Source organism: Oncorhynchus clarkii, chromosome 22 (assembly GCF_045791955.1).
Source record: "Oncorhynchus clarkii lewisi isolate Uvic-CL-2024 chromosome 22, UVic_Ocla_1.0, whole genome shotgun sequence".
NCBI lineage: Eukaryota > Metazoa > Chordata > Actinopteri > Salmoniformes > Salmonidae > Oncorhynchus > Oncorhynchus clarkii.
Genome location: NC_092168.1, coordinates 13,867,434 through 13,887,409, shown reverse-complemented (window position 1 = coordinate 13,887,409; position 19,976 = coordinate 13,867,434). Strand labels below are relative to the sequence as shown.

General features: G+C 41.4%; 1 protein-coding gene across 1 annotated transcript in view; it reads left to right on the top strand.

The window, feature by feature from the left end:
• Positions 1 to 240: 240 nt before the first annotated feature.
• Positions 241 to 19,976, top strand: part of LOC139380265 (ly6/PLAUR domain-containing protein 1-like) — a 43,210-nt gene continuing 23,474 nt past the window's right edge. Inside the window, exons 1-2 of the mRNA XM_071122812.1 lie at positions 241 to 429; positions 4,622 to 4,756. Coding sequence (XP_070978913.1) covers positions 381 to 429; positions 4,622 to 4,756 — 184 coding nt within the window. The 5' untranslated portion in view covers positions 241 to 380. The remainder of the gene's footprint in view (positions 430 to 4,621; positions 4,757 to 19,976) is intronic.

Genomic DNA, 19,976 nt, shown 5'->3' with positions numbered 1-19,976 from the left:
TTGGTAGCTATCGTTAGTTCAAATAAAGCTGAATTGTGTACTAATATTAAAAGTGCAACAGTAAACTATATAGCATGAACCCACCATAATGATGCTGGTGAAGAAGTTAGGAATGACCGCACAGTCAGAGGGTTCTCGGTTTAACGTGGACGCGCATCGGACAGTCATTGCACTTTGAAACCCACGCCCATCGTGACGTGTGGCACCGCATGAAATGGAGTGAAAAGAGTGTGTCCCCTTAAAATCAGAGGTTTCCAGCGCTGGACGTGTATAGAAGGCTACCGTGGACGTTCTTCGGATCCATGTATGAACTCTAACTCTGAGCTCCTCGCAACTTTGCCAGGTCTAATGTTTCCTGACCAAGTGACACCAGCGAGAGAATGCGGCTGCTTACTTATGCAAGTTTGTTCTGGTTTATGTTCAAGTCAGGTATGTTACCCCCGGGATGTGTTAATTGCAATGACAAGCGCGTCTCTTGCAGTTTTGGAACACAATAGCTAGCCTACCTAAATTATTTGTAATAACATCAATGTACTAATTGTTTGTTTAACGATCTAACAATATTTGGAGAGGAAGAGAAGCTCAGGGTGGGTTATTGATGGCCAGTAGGCTACCATGCAGGGCAGGCAATGATACTTGGTTATTTGTTTAGACATTTCGGGGTCATCAGTTGAAACCGTTATAATAGCAAACTTTTCGGTACTATTTTGTGACATTTCCTACTGCGTCTTTACGCACGGTTTGGAACGGTTGATGTGTGAACGCAAAATTATTTTTTCACACGAGCTTGTGGATGTGAAGAGAACCATGCGGGCTTGATTTCAGATGGAAACATTGTTCGAAAATGTTTCACAAATAAGGGTAAGCTACCCGTAGATTGAACGTGGTGTTTATTGATGTGTACATTATGGTATATCTGTTTTTTGTTTTGTTTGAGAATAGATTATGGGGAGTTCAACATATGAATGTGTTTTTCTCACAAATACAGAAGGAGTTTAATGCTAATAGAACTGCGCTGTGCTACATATGAAATAGTTCTGTCTGCCTGGCAATAATGTTTGATTTATCCCTGGAAGCTGGTTTGACTGATTTAGTTGAGGAATCCCCATGTACAGTGACATTTTGCCTACTGTCTGCCATTTACTAACAATTTTTAAGATGTATGTTTACCCAAGCAGAGCTCCAGAATATGTGTGACATTTGGATTGTGTTTTGGCTACTGTTGCACACTGGATGATGGAAAGGAGGATACCTAGTCAGTTGTACAACTGAATGCATTCAACTGAAATGTGTCTTGCGCATTTAACCCAACTCCTCTTAGTCAGAGAGTTGCGGGGGGCTGCCATAATCGACATTCATGTCTTCGGCACCCAGGGAACAGAGCAGTACTGATTGTGCAGTCATTCTTTTTCTGTGAGTCACTACTCAACTGTTGATGGATTTAGTTGCTTGCTGTGTCATAGTTGGTAGAAAGTGAATAGTCTGCATTTATATTTTATTCAGGTCCATTTTCAAGTTGAATAAGGTCTGACAAGGCTTTCTTTCTCTCGAAGAAAATTGTATTTGCATCTACCATGTTGTAATATCTGATGATCTGTCAGGGGAGCACATTCTTCAACATGCACAGTGCATCAGGTAAATGTTTCTTTCCATGTCTGTCAGTGTCAAGGTATATGGTTTTGGTGAATTAAAACGGATACTTTATGATTATATGACTTAACCACAGTAATTGCAGCCACAGTTAAGTCATTCAGGAATCTTGTCAACTCTAATAAGCCACTTGGACATTATCACCATCAACAGTGGTGTAAAGTACTTAAGTACTACTTAAGTTGTTTTTGGGGTATCTGTACTTTACTTTACTATTTATATTTTTGACTACTTTTACTTTTACTTCACTACATTACTTAAGAAAATATTGTACTTTTTACATGACACCCAAAGTACTTGTTACATTTTGAATGTTTGGCTGGACAGGAAAATATTTAAATGCACGTACTTATCAACCGAACATCCCTGGTCATCCGTATTGCCTAAACACATGCTTCGATTGTAAATTATGTCTAAATGTTGGAGTGTGCCCGTTGCTTTCCATAAATAAAAAAATGGTGCTATCTGAAATTATTAATACTTATGTATCAAAAGTACATTTTAAACCAAATACTTTTTTACTCAAGTAGAATTTTACTGGGTGACTTTTACTTGAGTCATTTTCTATTGAGGTATCTGTACTTTTACTCAAGTATGACAGTTGTGTACTTTTTCCACCACTGTTCATCAATAAGATTGTCCCTTCATTTCTTCATCAGCTATGAATCATATTATGAAAAGGTATGCCTACATGCTTTCACCTAAAAGGGTTCTTCTGCTGTCCCCATGGGAGAACCCTTTGAAGAACCCTTTTTGGTTCCAATTAGAACCCTTTTTGGTTCCAATTAGAACCCTTTTTGGTTTCAATTAGAACCCTGTTTAATGGGTTCTGGTATTTAATGGCGCCGAAGGAGATGGCCGCCACTTTACAATCCCGTAACCTATTGTGTATGTTTATTTTGAACATAATGTTTCTGCCACCATGTCTTTGACCAAAAAGAGCTTCTTGATATCAGGACAGCGATTACTCACCCTGTACTGGAGGAATTCTTCTTCTTCAACGAGTCGGACGGGAAGGATTTACACCAGACACCCAAAAAGGCCCTCATCCCTGTCATTTGCAGGAGGAAGAGATGAAGATATCGTGGACGACGGTCCGGGTGCCTTGTAAGGATCCATCACAGAGAGGATAATCTACCTTTACCATTGGTCTTATTAGCCAATGTACAATCAATCGATAATAAAATATACATGTTTCAGTGCTACTTGCCTCAAAGCGAGCATAGAAGTAACGGCAAGCGGTACCGGAGCGCCAAGTCGAGGTCCAAAATTGCTTCTTAATAGCTTCTACCCCCCCCCCCCCCCCAAAAAAAAAAAGCCGTAAGACTCCTAAACCACTGATCAAAGTGCTTCACAGACCCCTCTTTTACGCTGCTGCTACTCTCTGTTTATAATCTATGTATAGTCACTTTATCTCTACCTACATGTACATATTACCTCAACTAACCGGTGCCCCCACACATTGACTCTGTACCGGTACCCCCTGTATATAGCCATGCTTGTTATTTTACTGCTGCTGTTTAATTATTTATTTTTATTTTTTTACTTATCTATTTTTTACTTAGCACTTAAAACATGTTTCTTAACTTAAAGCATTGTTGGTTAAGGGCTTGTAGGTAAGCATTTCACTGTAATGTTGTATTCAGAGCATGTGACAAATACATTTTGATTTGATGTAGAAACCTTTTCCCAGAGGGTTCTACATTGAACCCAAAATAGTTCTACCTGGAACCAAAAAGGGTTATCTTTTTTGAACAGCCGAATAACCTTTTGGAACCCTTTTTTCTAAGAGTGTAGTAGAGTTTGGACATATCAACACATTTGTGAACTGTTTGATAGTATTACCATGCCATATGTCCTTTACAGTATATTTCATTGTCCATGGTGTAACAGGCTTTGGTTTTTCCAATTTATGTTTTGAGGTTGGATTTTAGCACGTACTGTACACCGATTAGTCACACCGATTAGTCAGTATGTGTTACACCAGTGCTGGCTTGTCCATCTCGTTAGTAGAAAGGTGTTTCACCTGTGTGGCCCAGGTGCTTTTTAAAGAGTGGCTGGCCCAGTACTCCAGGTATCTTGATAGATTCATTGGGTTAACACCTTTAGTTGGTGCTCCCTAATTAGATTCCTAGACAAACAATCTGTTATCTGATTTCTCTGACTTAGTTTTGCTCTACCTTTTTGGTTTGCTCCCTGTATTTAAGTTAGGCCTGTGTTTTTCTTTTGTTTACCTGATCTTGGGCAAATTTAGTGGGTGCTCATGGTGGGTCTCTTTCTTAAAATTTAATTTATTTTTTTATTTTTAATTTTTAGGGTCCAGTTGTTGTTGCTAGTCAACTTTCAGTGGACACCCCATGAGTGTCTTTCAGATCCCCTTCTAAACCCCCACGTCATGTCCTGACCTTAGTTCCTTTTGTATGTTTCTATTTTAGGTTGGTCAGGGTGTGAGTTGGGGTGGGCATTCTATGTTTTGTTCTTGTGTTTATATTTCTATGTGTTTGGCCTGGTATGGTTCCCAATCAGAGGCAGCTGTCAATCGTTGTCTCTGATTGAGAACCATACTTAGGTAGCCTGTTTTCCCACTCTTGTTTGAGGGTGGTTATTTTCCATTTCAGTGTTTTTCACCATTCGGGACTGTTAAGGTTTTTATTCATTCGCTTGTTCGTTTGTTTCCTGTGTTCAGTGTAATAAATATGACGAACACTTACCACGCTGCACCTTGGGCCTCTCCTTCTTCCACCTACGAGAATCGTTACACCCTATCTGTTTAGTTTTGGTTGTTGGTCCACTGACCTTTAGATCATTCATCTGTTTGAGTGACAGTTTTTGCTTTTCTTGCTGGAGAATGTAACAATAGGTATACCAGTGTCTCACTTTATACTTTTGTATTGTACTTTGCAATTCATGCCGGTAAGTCAATTAAGAACAGATTTGGAATGACAACCTGTGTTACTCCTGTATGTTGTAGGGCTGGCTCTGCAGATCCAGTGTTATCACTGTGAAGAGGTCACTCAAAATGACTGCTCCACACCTGAGTTCATCGTCAACTGCACTGTCAACGTTCAGGACATGTGCCAGAAGGAGGTATTAGTGACAGAAGACGGTAAGCCAAATGTGATATGAATTTACTTGACTTAAACCCTTCTACTCTGTGAGGAACATACAATAGGTCTTCCTAGCTGAGAAAGAGTTGTTTTGGTGGTTTGTTCTTGCTGACGAATGTGTTGATCTTTCCGCAAGGTGCCTTCTATCTGTAACGTGTATAGGTGGATATATGCTCTGTCTTGAATAAGAAATGAATGCATCCAAATGCAAGAACATGAAGGACTGTCCGACCTCAACCTATCCACCTGCTGCTAGATAGCCAACTTCTATCGTCTACTGGGTTCACAGACCCAGGATCAGCAGAGTTTGAATTAGCCCACGGCAGTCAATGGTTTTGATGAAAGGCAAAATGATTACAGTGCAGCATTAAATCAGTATTCAAAATCATAGTCAGTTATTAATCATTATGACTGTGATGAATGTGAAAATTATAATATTAAAACATTCGTCAGAGCCATTATGGCCAAGTCAGAGTTGTAAATCTCAACTAATACACATGACCCTTTGTATTCTTTAATTTATGTTTTTATAGCTTTGAACAAAGAAACATTCACAAAAACTAAGTAGTGAGTATAAGATAAATCATGTGTAACCTTTTCACGTGTGAGTTCCAAATTACTCTAACGGTCACCCCAGCGCTAGTTTTTAAAAAATATATATACAGTGGGGCAAAAAAGTATTTAGTCAGCCACCAATTGTGCAAGTTCTCCCACTTAAAAAGACGAGAGGCCTGTAATTTTAATCATAGGTACACTTCAACTATGACCGACAAAATTAGAAAAAAAATCACATTGTAGGATTTTTAATGAATTTATTTGCAAATTATGGTGGAAAATAAGTATTTGGTCAATTTGATGAGAGAAGTTTGTCCGGCTCAGTAAACCATCAAATAAATGGTCCACAACAGTGAAATGGGCTACTTATGTGAATTAATGAGGCGGAACACACCTCAATTCAAACTGTTAGAAAATTATTTGAAATTGACAAGTTGAAACATAGATATTTAGCAGGCCTCATACCTTGGTTTGAGGGCAGTGCGGGTTAACTGTCCTATTGTATAACAATCACATTTTGGAACAGTGAGTGCATTGACAGACATGCATACATACATACATATTGCCCAAGCACTTCCCCAGTGTTTCCAAAGATCAAGTATGAAGACAATGCGCATCTCCAGTCAAAACAGGCCTCGCACAAACTTTTTCCACCTGCACATTTTCTGGATGGCGCCCACATTGCTTTCATTGTTTTCCTTACAAACTGGACTTTGGCCGTGTGGTTCTATCAAAGTAAGATGCTTATTTTCTGTATATAGTGTTGTCGTTTCTACAGTAGCACACCAAATGTATGTATGGATCATAATGTATTTGCTGTTTAATTCATGTGTTTTCAAGTACTGGTGACACAGCATGCATTCCAATTCTTGCATATATTGTAATGGACACGTGTGTGTGTGTGTGTGTGTGTGTGTGTGAGTGAAACTTTTTTGAAAGTTGTACTGATTATGATGAGCTAATGCTAAGCTTTTTGCCGGCTATGTGTGGCGCCATGTTTGTTGACATTATACAATGCATTCTGGTTGTCACGTAAGCATCGGTCAGACCAAAGATGTTATAACAAGGGATAGTTCACTCGACTGACATGGTGCTTTCAAGACAACTGGGAACTCAGAAAAATACTAGGTCAAATCATGACGTCCGTGATCTTCAGGTCGGAAAGTCAGAGCTCTAGATAGTGGCCCGAGTTGGATGACTGTTCAATACAACCTTTCCCAGTCGGAGCTAGTTTTCAGATTTCCCAGTTGTCTTGAACCCACTGAAGTCAGATTACCAAGTTCCCAGTTCTGAACGTGCCATCAGTCTAACTTTGGCACCTCAGAGTTACCAGCTTAGACCCTCCTTTATTTTATTTAGCATACACATTTCTGTGTTTGCCCCCCATTTATTGATAGAGGATTTATGATAGTAATATTTCCTGCATCATATCCCTCCACAATACCTTCCCCCATGGACTTGAACAACCCCCACATATAAAATGAATCCCCCCTAAAATGGTTTCATCCCTGTTTTAGCTTTTGCGCTACGGTTAGGCAGTAGGCTTGTATTTGGTCTGATGTTCCGAGGTAAGGTTTTATTTGCTTTGTGATTTGCCAATGTTAAATGACTTGTCAAGTCATGTGCTCTGGTTCTTGAATACACTGTAACAAGTACATTTAAGATTTGTATTATGCAGAAAAGTGTCTAAACTAAGTTCACGTTGTTCAGGCAATGGGCACAGCCATCTTTTGACTTTTTATTTGCGTCTTAAAGTGAATTCTGGGATTAGCGAGTTTTCGCCAACATAAAAAAACGTGGCTGCCATCAAAGAATGTATGTCCTGTTAGCTTAGCTGACGCATCTCTTTTCTAAACAATAAAATATTTTCCCCTTGTGCTCACCAGAGATGCGGTACATTGTAAACAAGTCTAGCTGTTAGGTCGCTAAATGTTTTTTTTTTTTTTTTTTTTTGTCAGCACAACCTGTTATTTCGACTGGTTTATGGAATGAATTTAGCTGTGGATGTGTGATGTTGGGATTATGAAGTTCGCATTTTTCTCATACAATAAAAGGTGAACTTGAGGACAAAGTTGTGAAGACCTTTTTTATTTTTTTTCCCATCAGTTTTCGATGCTTTTCAGACAACAATGTTGTTTTGATGTGTTTGTTGCATCGTACGTTCTGTTGCTACTGTTCCAATTGCATAATTGTGATCGTACGCTACAGGGACCACTCAACAGTGACCACAAATATGTGATCGTATGCGTCAAAGGGTTAACAGTGAAGAATTTTTTTTAATTCGTATACACATGTGTAGACTAACAGGGAAACTTACCAGCCAGTCCCAACAATGCAGAGTGAAATAAAATAGAGTAATAAGTAATAACCCTTTCTAAAACAAGTAGTAATACACAATGACTAACTCTGCTATAGACACGGGATACCAGTACCAAGTCGCTGTGCAGGTGTATGAGGTATTGAGGTAGATATGTACATATAAATAGGAATAAAGTGACTAGGCAACAGGGTAGATGATAAACAGTACCAGCAGTGTATGTGGTGAGTAAACAAGGTTCAGTGCAGATAACCAAATAGCTATACAGACTAACTATTTAGCAGCAGTCTTATGGCTTGGGGGTAGAAGCTGTTCAGGGTCCTGTTGGTTTCAGACTTGGTGCATCGGTACCGATTGCCGTGCGTAGCATAGAGACCCATTTGTGGCTGGAGTCTTTGGCAATTTCTAGGGCCTTCCTCTGAAACTGTTACGTCATTATCTCTGGTATAGAGGTCCAGGACGGCAGGGAGCTCGGCCCCAGTAACGTACTGAGCCGTGCGCTCTACCCTCTGTGGCGCTTGAAATGGGTTCACCTAGGGGTCAGGATAGGGGCTGTACCAAATGTTTGATGTATTATAATAATTTGATTATGCTTATGTTGTATTTATAGAAGGGGAGGGGTTATAAAATATATATATATATATATCTCTATATCTCTTATAGAGGTTTAATATTGTTCCACAGTACTGTTCTACTCTCTGACTATGATGAAACTGTCTGAGAAATGTGACTGAAGACAGAACTCTGCAGGGGAGTGTAAGAGATTAGTCAGACATTCCACTATAAATCAACTTGGACACTTACTGCTAACCTTTTAGATAGCTATATAAACAAGTGTTTTAGTGTTGAGTAGGCATGGTTTTGGTCTCATAAGTAGAAGATAATGACGTAGGCAGTGACATCACTAGGGCTGGACTTCGGGTATAATTAAAATAACTTGACCTTTTCTTTGATGCAGAACTTACTCGGAAACATGCGTTATGTTCCTGTTGTCAACTTATGTCTGCAATTCCATTAAAGGTTTTTGAATGATTTAATTAAAGATATTGTCATAATGCTAATTTCACCAATGAGCCAATGATTGACAACGAACAAGGAAACGGACCCCAACATGCTTTGTGGCCGGATGCCAAGCAGTTGCTGTTGATGCAGCCTGTCAAGATGCTCTCAATGGTGCCGGTGTTTAACTTTTTGAGGATCTGCGGGCCCATGCCAAATCTTTTAATCCTCCTGAGGGGGAAGAGGTCTTCAAGACTGTGTTTGGTGTGTGTGTGGACCATGAGAGAGTGATGTGATATGGACACAGAGGAACTTGAAGCTTCCGCTCCATTACAGCCCCGTCAATGTGAATGGAGGCGTGCTTGGCCCTCAGTTTCCGTTTTTTGCGTAGCTGTTGCAACTAGAACATCTCATTTGTGCATCAGGTGGTTCCAATGCAGTATAATAAACCCTGGCAAGTGTAAAATATATATATATATTTTTCAAGTAAAAATATTTGTTGAAGTTAAAACGGAACCATGTTACAGTATTCAAAATTTAAACCACAGAGACCAAAGAACTGGTTACAGGTCACCCAATGTGTTAAGAAAACATTATCTTCATGCAATGCAAAACAAATGGTATTTTTATTCAAGGACTTCCAATGTTTTATTGTTTTGTTGTTTGCCCCCTTGAACTAATTTTGCCACCACCTATCTGTGTACAAAGTCTTACTGTAGAACATAAGTCTTCTGAGCCACCTTGAGAGTTAATTTTATTTGATAAAAAATATGCAGTACAAGTCAAAGGTTTGGCCACTTACTCAATGTATTTTATTTTCACTATTTTCTACTTTGTAGTGAAGATTTCAAAACTATGAAATAACACATGGAATCAGGTAGTAACCAAAAAAGTGTTAAACAATGGTGGGCTGTTTCTCTTTGCTTATTTGAGCTGTTCTTGGCATAATATGGACTTGGTCTTTTACCAAATAGGACTATCTTCTGTATACCACCCCTACCTTGTCACAACACAACTGATTAGCTCAAAGGCATTAAGAATGAAAGAAATTCCACAAATTAACTTTTAACAAGGCACACCTGTTAATTGAAATTCCTTCCAGGTGACTACCTCATGAAGCTGGTTGAGAGAATGCCAAGAGTGTGCAAAGCTGTCAAGGCTAAGAGTGGCTACGTTTGAAGAATCTCAAATAAAAAATATTTTGAAATAAACAAATATAAAACACTTTTTGGTTACTACATGATTCCATACAGTATGTTATTTCATAATTTTGATGTCTTCTACAATGTACAAATAAACAAAACAAAACTTGGGTAGGTGTCAACTTTTGACTGTGTGCTTTTTAAAATGTTCATATTTATTTAACTAAGTCCGTTAAACAAATTCTTATTTACAATGATGGCCTACCAAAAGGCCTTCTGCGGGGACAGGGGCCGGGCAATTCTTTTTTTTGACAAAACCCACTACGACAAGAGAAACCACAACACTACATAGAGACCTAAGACGACAATAACACAGCATGTTAGCAACACAACATCAATATGGCAGCAGCACAACATGGTACAAACATTATTGGGCACAGACCACAGCACAAAGGGTAAGAAGGTAGAGACAACAATACATCACGTGAAGCAGCCGCAACTGTCAGTAAGTGTCCATGATTGAGTCTTTGAATGAAGAGATTGAGATAGAACTGTCCAGTTTGAGTGTTTGCAGCTCGTTTCAGTCGCTAGCTTGAGTGAACTCAAAAGAGGAGCGGCCCAGGAATGTGTGTGCTTTGGGGACCTTTAACATAATGTTACTGGCAGAACGGGTGTTGTATGTGTAGGATGAGGGCTGCAGTAGATATCTCAAATATGGGGGAGCATCAACCAGTGGGACTTGCGACGGGTATACAGAGATGACCAGTTTACAGAGGAGTATAGAGTGCAGTGATGTGTCCTATAAGGCATTGGTGGACAATCTGATGGCCGAATGGTAAAGAACATCTAGCCGTTCGAGAGCACCCTTACCTACCAATCTATAAATTAAGTCTTCGTAATCTAGCATGGGTAGAATGGTCATCTGAGTCTGGGTTAGTTTGACAGCTGGGGTGAAAGAGGAGCGATTTATGATAAATCTAGACTTGGTTTCCTCTAAATTTATCCTGCAGCTTTGATATGTGCTGAGAGCAGGACAGTGTACCATCTAGCCATACTCCCAAGTACTTGTATCAGGTGATTACCTCAAGCTCTAAACCCTCAGAGGTAGTAATCACATCTGTGGGTAGAGGGGCCTTATTCTTACCAAACCACATGACTTTTGTTTTGGAGGTGTTCAGAACAAGGTTAAGGGCAGAGAAAGCTTGTTGGACACGAAGAAAGCTTTGTTGTAGAGCATTTAACACAAAATTCAGGGAGGACCCTATCATCTGCATATAAATGGGTGAGAGCTTCCTACTGCCTGAACTATGTTGTTGATAGTGACAGGCAGTGGTGACAGGCAGTGGCTGAGACAGCAGATGTTCTGACTTTATACACTGCACTCTTTGAGAGAGCTAGTTAGCGAACCAGGCCAAAGACACCAATACTCCTTAGCCGGCCGACAAGCTTTGGCCAAGTCAATAAAAATAGCAGGGCAACATTGCTTAGAATCAAGAGCAATGGTGACATCATTGAGGAACTGAGGACCCCGGTTGGAGACCATGTCCACTGGGAGTCCATGGATCTGGAAGATGTGGTGCACCATGAGCTGGGCCATCCTTTTGGCAGAGGGTAGCTTGGAGAGAGAAATGAAGTGGACGGCTTTGGAAAACAGGTCCACTACTGTCAGGATGGGGATGTTGCCATCAGACGGGGGAATACCCGTGACAAAGTCCATGGATATGTGATACCAGGGACTGTGAGGAACAGGGAGAGGTTGAAGGAGACCAGCCGGGGAGTCTTGTTCTGCGCACAGATCGTGCATGCCGCGACGAACGCTGACGCGTCAGGATTCTGGTAGGCCACCAAAAGCGTTGTCGCACAGGGTCCAGGGTTCGACGGGAGCCCGAGTGGCAGCAAGCTTGGAGGAGTGGGCCCACTCCAGAACCGAGGAGCGCACAGCGTCAGGAACAAACATCCGGTTAATAGGCCCCCCACCCCCCGGGGTTTGGCTGGGAATGCTGCGTCTCACGAACATGCTTCCCTACGCCCCACCCCGCTATAAGCGGCGTGACAGTGCAGTTGTACTCTGGATGTAGGCTGGGGCAAAATCTACCACCCAGGAACCCAGGAAGGGGATGATGAGCAATGGAATTTGCACTCCTCTGCTTTCACAAAAAGCTGGTTCACCAGGAGGCGTTGGAGAACCTGTCGGATGTGGAGCATGTGTTTTCGGAGAAAACGAGGATGTCGTCGAGGTAGACAAAAACAAACCGGGTCAAATTGCATGACGAGATACTTGTAGTGACCACTGGCCATGTTGAAGGAAGTCTTCCACTCATCCCCTTCCCGTGTTCACACTAGGGGTAGGCGTTCCGTAGGTCCAGCTTGGAGAACACGGTGGCCCCCTGGAGCGGCTCGAAGGCAGAGGAGAAGAGTGGGAGAGAGTAGCGGTTGTTCACCGTGATGTCGTTGAGGTCCTGGTAGTCGATGCATGGGCGCAGGGTTTTGTTCTTTTCCACAAAGAAGAACCCTTAGCCGGCGGGGGAGGCAGAAGAACAATGAACAATGAACCCTGCAACTAGGGAGTCCTCAGTGTAGTTCTCCATAGCCTTGGTCTCCGGACCCGACAGAGAGTACAGTCGTCCCCGGGGTGGAGTGGTGCCTGGGAGAAGGTTGATCCTGCAGTCATAGGGTCGGTGCGGCAGAAGCGAAGTGGCCCGGGCCTTACTAAACACCTCCGAGTTCCTGGAAAATCCCAATACCACGGGAACCTGAGGAGACTTAATAAACAGGAACTGGATTGTGGCCACAATGACCAGTAGTCCCGCAATACAGGCAACTCTTCGTGTGACGCCTGTATAGCCATTCGGCTGTGGACAGTCTAGCTCTGTCTAGTTGCATCGGCTCAGGAAGAGGTACTCCGGAGACTCTCGGGGTAACTCGGGTAGCCTCGGATTCTCTCGGAAACGTAGACATCGGGGACTTCCGGGATGCCTCTGAGGTGAGGTGGAATACTTGGGTGGGCGAGGGGGAAAGGAATCGGATCTCTTCCGTCGGCAGTTCCCGGGCTGCGAGCACGTTCTTAACTTCCACCGACAATCCGTTTTAAGGATCATGTTGAACAGGGATTCTTGGTAGCAGGCACTCTCGGCAGCCAACGTGCGGAAATCCACTGCAAGGAAAAACCAGTTCATAAATTATTTTGTCTTGTTTAATTAAGTGCTGCTTGTCATCTAGTAGGCTTTGATAAAATTCAATTTCACTACCCATGTGGAAATTCAATAACAGTTACAGTGCCTTCAGAAAGTATTCATACCCCTTGACTTATTCCACATTTTGTTGTAGTACAGCCTACATTCAAAATGGGTTGAATCTTCTTTTTTTCCCCCCATCTACACACAATAACCTATAATGACAATGTAGAATTGTTTGCAAATGTATTGAAAATTAAATGCAGAAACATTCTATTTGCATACGTATTCACACCCCTGAGTCAATAAGTTACAGTGCCTTCAGAAAGTATTCATACCCCTTGACTTATTCCACATTTTGTTGTATTACAGCCTACATTCAAAATGGGTTGAATCTTCTTTTTTCCCCCCCATCTACACACAATAACCTATAATGACAATGTAGAATTGTTTGCAAATGTATTGAAAATGAAATTCAAAATGTAAGAATCACCTTTGGCAACAATTACAGCCGTCTTTCTGGGTAAATCTCTAAGAGCTTTGCACACCTGGATTGTACAATATTTGCACATTATTGAAAAATGTCTGTCAAGTTGGTTGTTGATCATTCGTAGACAGCCATTTTCAAGTCTTGCCATAGATTTTCAAGCAGATTTAAGTCAAAACTGTAACTCTGCCAATCAGGAACACTGTTTTCTTGGAAAGCAACTCCAGTGTAGATTTGGCATTGTGTTTTAGGTTATTGTCCTGCTGAAAGGTCATTTCTTATCCAATGTTTTCCTCTAGGATTTTGCCTGTGCTAAGCTCTATTGCATTTTTCTTTTTTTATCCTGAAAAACTCCTCAGTCCTTAACGATTAAAAGCATACCAACAACATAATGCAGCCACCACTATGTTGAAAATATGGAGAGTGATACTAAGTAATATGTTTGGGGCTAATCCAATACAACACTTTGTATTCAGGACAAAAAGTGAATTGCTTTGCCACATTTTGTGCAGTTCTACGTTAAGATGCGTGTTCCGGAATATTTTCATTCTGTAAAAACTTCCTTCTTTTCACTCTGTCAATTGGGTTATTATGGTTGAGTAACTATGTTGTCTATCCATCCTCAGTTTTCTCCTATCAGTCATTATACTCTAACTGTTTTTAAAGTCTCCATTAGCGTCATGGTGAAATCCCTGAGCGGTTTCCTTCCTCTTCAGCCACATAACAAAATAAAGGAAAAGGGGGATAGAAGAAGTAAGAACCTATTAAATAGAGAAAAATAAATGAAATAGTACTGAGGACAAAAAGACCTAAACCAGATTCCAAGATGACTCCAAACAATTTTTTTTGCTGTTATCTAACCTATTGGTATGTTGTTCTTTTGGGTTGTTTGTTTCTCCCTGGTGTTTGATCTATCATCTGTTTCTTAGCCCTGGGTCTGCTTTGTTATCACACTCCTTGAAATTGGGTAATTTTGTTAGGGGGCATTTTCCCCTCCAGACGAACAAAAGCAATAAGCGCCTGTCTTTGAATGTACAGATGTAGGATCTTAATTTGATCACTCTTTTTGGTGCTGAAAATGTCAGACTTGATTTGTCCTAATGAAAAATGTGTCAACCCCTACTGAAAATGTCCATTAATTATAATCTACATAATAATTCACATTTGCTGTTGCTGCAGGATTATTTTTCTGCTGTAGCAAACTGGCTCAAATTAAGATCCTACATCTATATGATGTGATTCCAGATCCAAAGGACATGAACATTGTACTGCGGAGTTGACAGCTCTTTTAATAAGAAAATGTCCACATGAATGCTCATGTATATTTACGCTTTTATCATTATCGGCTCTGCTGTGCCACAAGGTTCGGGAATTCCTCTGACCAGCTTAAGCCTTATCACTGTTTGAAATGTAACACATACATTTCCAATTTTGTAGGACTCTCTGGGGCAACATTAATTAAAAACCACAATCAGTCTGTTTGAGTTAGGTAAGTTGACTTAGCTCCAGCATTTCATTGGCTTCCTAGAAAGGGCTTCATAGAAAGATGGAAGTGTCTGAAGTGTGTGTTCTAACATAGATTGAGTACCTGGCTTGGGATCTAGTCCTTAAGCTGTCTACTTCCATGAACAATCCCAATTCTTCTCTGCCAAGTGGCTGATGGTAGAATATTGGACATCGCCCAGAAGAGCCATCTATGAAGAAAATCCATCTGAGGAAAAAATCAACACTTCATATTCAAAGGATGGTCATATTCAGCCATGCTCCCTCCTTGCCCACCTCTGATTAGGTCTTGAGAAATCACAGGGTGTGCGACTGCTTCACTTGGCCTGGAGTGCTTTCTCAACTCTCCTGGCTGGGATGATGATTGCTTGTCTCTGCTTGGTAGCAGTTAATTTCAATGGCTGCTTGTTCTTTTGTGGAGCGCTTCAGCCAAACAAGTGTGAACTACTTGAGGACTCCAGTGGCTGAGAAATTCTCATTGAAATGTAAGTCTTAGAAGATGTTTTATGTGCTCTCTTTCTAAGTTTCCTGTGTTTAAGTTTTGTTTATGCGTCTTTTGGTTTTGTAACCCAGCTTCAAATGGCTAAAAATTTAATATTTTGGGAAATGCACTCTGAAATGTGCAAAAATTGAATTCCAAAAATACAGATTTGTTTGAATTGGAAAAAATATAACTTAAATTCCATAACTTGAATATTATTGACATTTTTATTGTATTCAACATTTTCCACTTCTTGGGTTAATTTAATTGGAATTTCTATTTAGGAGAAATGGCCACCCATCATACAGTATGTTGGCAGCCATCTTTACAATAGTTTGTAAATAATTCAGTATAATCATACAAACAGGATGGGAAATCAAGGCATAAATGTAAAATTGATGGATGCTGCCTGCCTCTCTCTGAGTGGGCATATTGTTAATAGTGGTTCAACGCAGAATGCTCATATAGTGGGACATGTATGTATTATTTTTGGACAGTATACGACATTACTGAAAGATAATTTGATTGCCTTACTACAAGGTAAACATTCCTGATAACCATTCGGAGCTGTAGGCTACAGGTTTACTGATGTGGTCCATTAATTACTTTTATATGGTAGATCTTGCTATGTATGTACTCCACATGCAGTAAAGGTAGCATAACATATGAACATTAACGTGTCAACTCCTTAATTCATACAATGTGATTTAATGTACATGGTAAGCAGCAGTAACATCAATTACGACTGTTTCATATACATGTTTTATGACATACAGACCAGTGATATGCTTACAATTAGTCTGCCTTATTTGCTGTGTATATAGTATGTCACTTGTTCAGCTTGTCTATTCTAAGGGATCTGTTCATTCTATTGTCACTTGTGAATATTAACTGGGAGAGGCAGTGTGCTAAGCGCGGCTTTGATGACAAGACAAATAAGTGTAATGATTCCCTTTCGATTTGGCTGAAGGACAATCTGAATACCAAGCAATAGCAGTGAATCACTTGTGCTTTGAGGCTTTCCAGGTGGTACCGGTATCCATAGAGAAGTACCGTGCCAACAGCCGAGCAGAAAAAAAAACATGTATTGGGGGTGCTTATAAACATTTGCTCCATTCAATACGTTTTCAATTAAAATGATAGCTATTATGACATAGATTGTTCTGTCAATAATCAGCTATAGGCTTACCTAAAAGGAGGCATTTTGGTTCAAAATACCATATGATGTGAGAAAAGCTTCTGTATATTTTGTGTTGGTCCTGTAATCCGATCCAAGTAAAGAGTAATGCACAGAAGCGAAGGTCACCTTGTTGATAGTTATGTATTTGGGGAAGCATACATCCTCTTTGTGTTAATACAATTTACTATGCACTCAGAAAATGTTGTAGTTTGTGCCATTGTGAAATCGTAGACTCCTGGACAGAGCACGGACTAGCTTCTCAGCAGAAATACCCCACCTTATTTTGCAGTTTATCTAAATTAGGAATTACTATTCATAAGTATTAATTTACCGTATAAGTCAAATTAGAATGCAGTTAGTCACAAGGTGTCAAATCCACTGTTTACTTAGGTTGTAAAGACCTGAAATGATTATTGAAGTTCACCCTGTGGTAATGTGAGCACAGTACTTTGTAATTTAGTCTGGTTGAGATTCAGAATCCTATGTCCTTGTGAAGGTTGTTGATAAGATGTTTGGTATATTTGATTATTCAACTAATTCGCTGGGGTACTTTGTTTGAATAGAGTCATAGATAATACAAATACCTTTTTAAAGGGCGACTTTACTTCCTGATTTGGCCTTCTTTTTCATCAATGCTCACTAAGAAATGCTAGAAGCCACGACTGACTACAAACCAGAGTTGTCTTGAATGTGTTTTGATGTGGGTTTTTCTAGGGTGTAACTTTGCCATTCAATCTCAACAAAAGTAGTAAGTACAGCTCGCTAAGCTATCTTTGCTATGGAGAGAATTCAGTTTTGAAGTTTGAGGACTTTCTCCTCCTGACTCGCCACCTCAAGATGGTCAGCTAATTCAATTCTATGAAGGCTAAAAGCATGCGCTGATCTTGTTTCGCCAAGTTGACTTCAGCTAGCTAGCATAGCTTGGTGATAGCTGCATCTGGCTATCCTAACTAGCTGATATCTGTCAAACCGTTATAACATTCATAAGACACTCGTTCTACAACACCTTGCTACAAAAGTAATTTGCAACTTAGTTTCAATGTTTCATCACGTCATGTAAATACATGTTACTGTGGAAACGGTATAAACTGCAAATTGAATGCCCGCCCTTACCGAAAAAAACATGCTTCTGGCAAACAGTTGTGGCAAACCTTTGGCCAATTTGCGGCAAGCTCATATTTTCGCATGCAAATTAGTTTTGTGGCAAACTGTTGCGGCAACTTGTGAACTTGGCAAACAATTCTGGGAAATTTGTGGCGAACATTCTGTTTGCTGCAAACGCAGTATGAATTTGCCAACAAAATCTGGTTTTTGTTTACTGTGTGTTAACAACATTGAAATGTTGTATCTACATAAACCAAATTGCATAACTTTAAATGAATTTACACTACATGACCAAAAGTATGTGGACACATGCTCGGCGAACATCTCATTCCAAAATCATGGGAATTAATACGGAGTTGCTGTAGTGTTAAGTTTAATTTCACTGGAACTAAGGGGCCTAGCCCGAACCATGAAAACCAGCCCCAGACCATTATTCCTCCTCCACCAAACTTTACAGTTGGCACTATGTGTCACTGGTGTGGAAAGGAGAAGGCAAAAGGCAGTCGCACGTTTAGAACTACTGAATTTATTTAAGCACCATAGATCAAAGCGGGACGAAACCCAAACTCTGTTGTGCTCAAAATATATCTTCATAAACAAAAAGGCTCAGGGCGAATGCAGAGTGCATATTATAAAATATTCAGGACATAGTAGGAGAGATTCCTCTCAGGAAAACAAGTAACATTTACAAAGACAAATGGCAGAGGGAGTACATATAAAGTGATAGAGTGGGGATTGAAACCAGGTGTTTGTAATATGACGATCCAGGATGTCCCGCTCGGGAACTCCGCACCACTCTTCGGGAGATTTGTGCTTATTCTGCCCAAGGTAGAAATGCAGCCCACTCCCTCAGCCGGTCCTGACAGTAACTACGAAGGTACCTACCCAGTTCTTAATGTACCCTTTCCACCTGCCCATTTGATTGGGGACGGTACCCAGAGGTGAGGCTGACCATGATCCCCAATCATTCCATGAAGTGAACTGAGGACCACGGTCAGACGGGATGTCCTCCGGGATCCTGTAGTGTCGGAAGATGTGAGAGAAGAGAACCTCCGCATTCTGCAGGGGGCATAAGGATACCAGGCAGAGGAATCAAACGTCAGGGTTTGGAAAAACCGATCCACAACGACATTGTGGTGTGCCCCTCCAAGGGGGGAAGGTCTGTGACAAACCCGGATATCCCGGGCCAAGGTGGGCCACCAGTATTTGGTGGAGAGACCGTCGATAGCATGGGCTATACCCGGGTGCCCCGACACAGGTGCTGTGTGTGCCCAGGCCAGGAGACGGTCCCGCACATCAGAGGGCACATAGATACGCCCCTTGGGACAGTAGTCAGGTGAGGGCTCCTGTCGCAGGGCTTGACGGATGTCCACGTCCACATTCCACACAATAGGAGCCACAATGCGGGACAGTGGAATAATGGGAATGACTTTCTCCCTCCGATCCTCTGTGTCATGCACCCGGGACAATACATCGGCCTTAACATTCTTTGATCCCGGCCGGTAGAAGAGGGTACAGTAAAATTTGAATAGGGCCCAACTGGCCTGACACGGGTTCAGCCTCTTCGCTGCTCAAATGTACTCCAAGTTTCTGTGGTCCGTCCAGACAATGTATGGGTGTTTAGCACCCTCCAGCCAGTGCCGCCATGCTTCCTGCGCCTTCTTGACGGCCAACAACTCACAATCCACCACGTCGTAATTCCGCTCCGCAGGAGACAGCTTCCTTGAGTAGAAGGAGCGTGGATGGGGTTTAGGCGGTGATCCAGTGCATTGGGAGAGAACAGCCCCTACTCCAACCTCGGAGGCGTCCACCTCCACGATGAAGGGCAGAGACGGGTCAGGGTGAGCCAGAACAGGTGCGTTAGTAAAACGTTCCTTGAGCACACGGAAGGTTTCGTTGGCCTCCCTAGTCCAGCCCAGCTGTCGAAGACCTCCCTTTGGGAGGAAGGTGAGAGGGGCCACCACTGTGCTGAAACCCCTAATGAAATGCCTGAAATATTTTGCAAAACCAAGGAAGCGCTGCACCGCCTTGATGTTGGATGGAACAGTCCAAGACCGTACTGCACTGACCCTCTGCTCTTCCATCTCCACTCCCGCAGTGGATATCCGATATACCAGGACGTCTGAAAAGAAAAGGCACTTTTCCACCTTGCCGTAGAGGTGATGCCTCTCCAAAATGGACCTGACATGAGACATGTTGCTCGCATTTAGTGAAGTACACCAAGATGTCGTATATGTACACCACTACACAGCTACCCAACATGTCTCTAAACACCTCG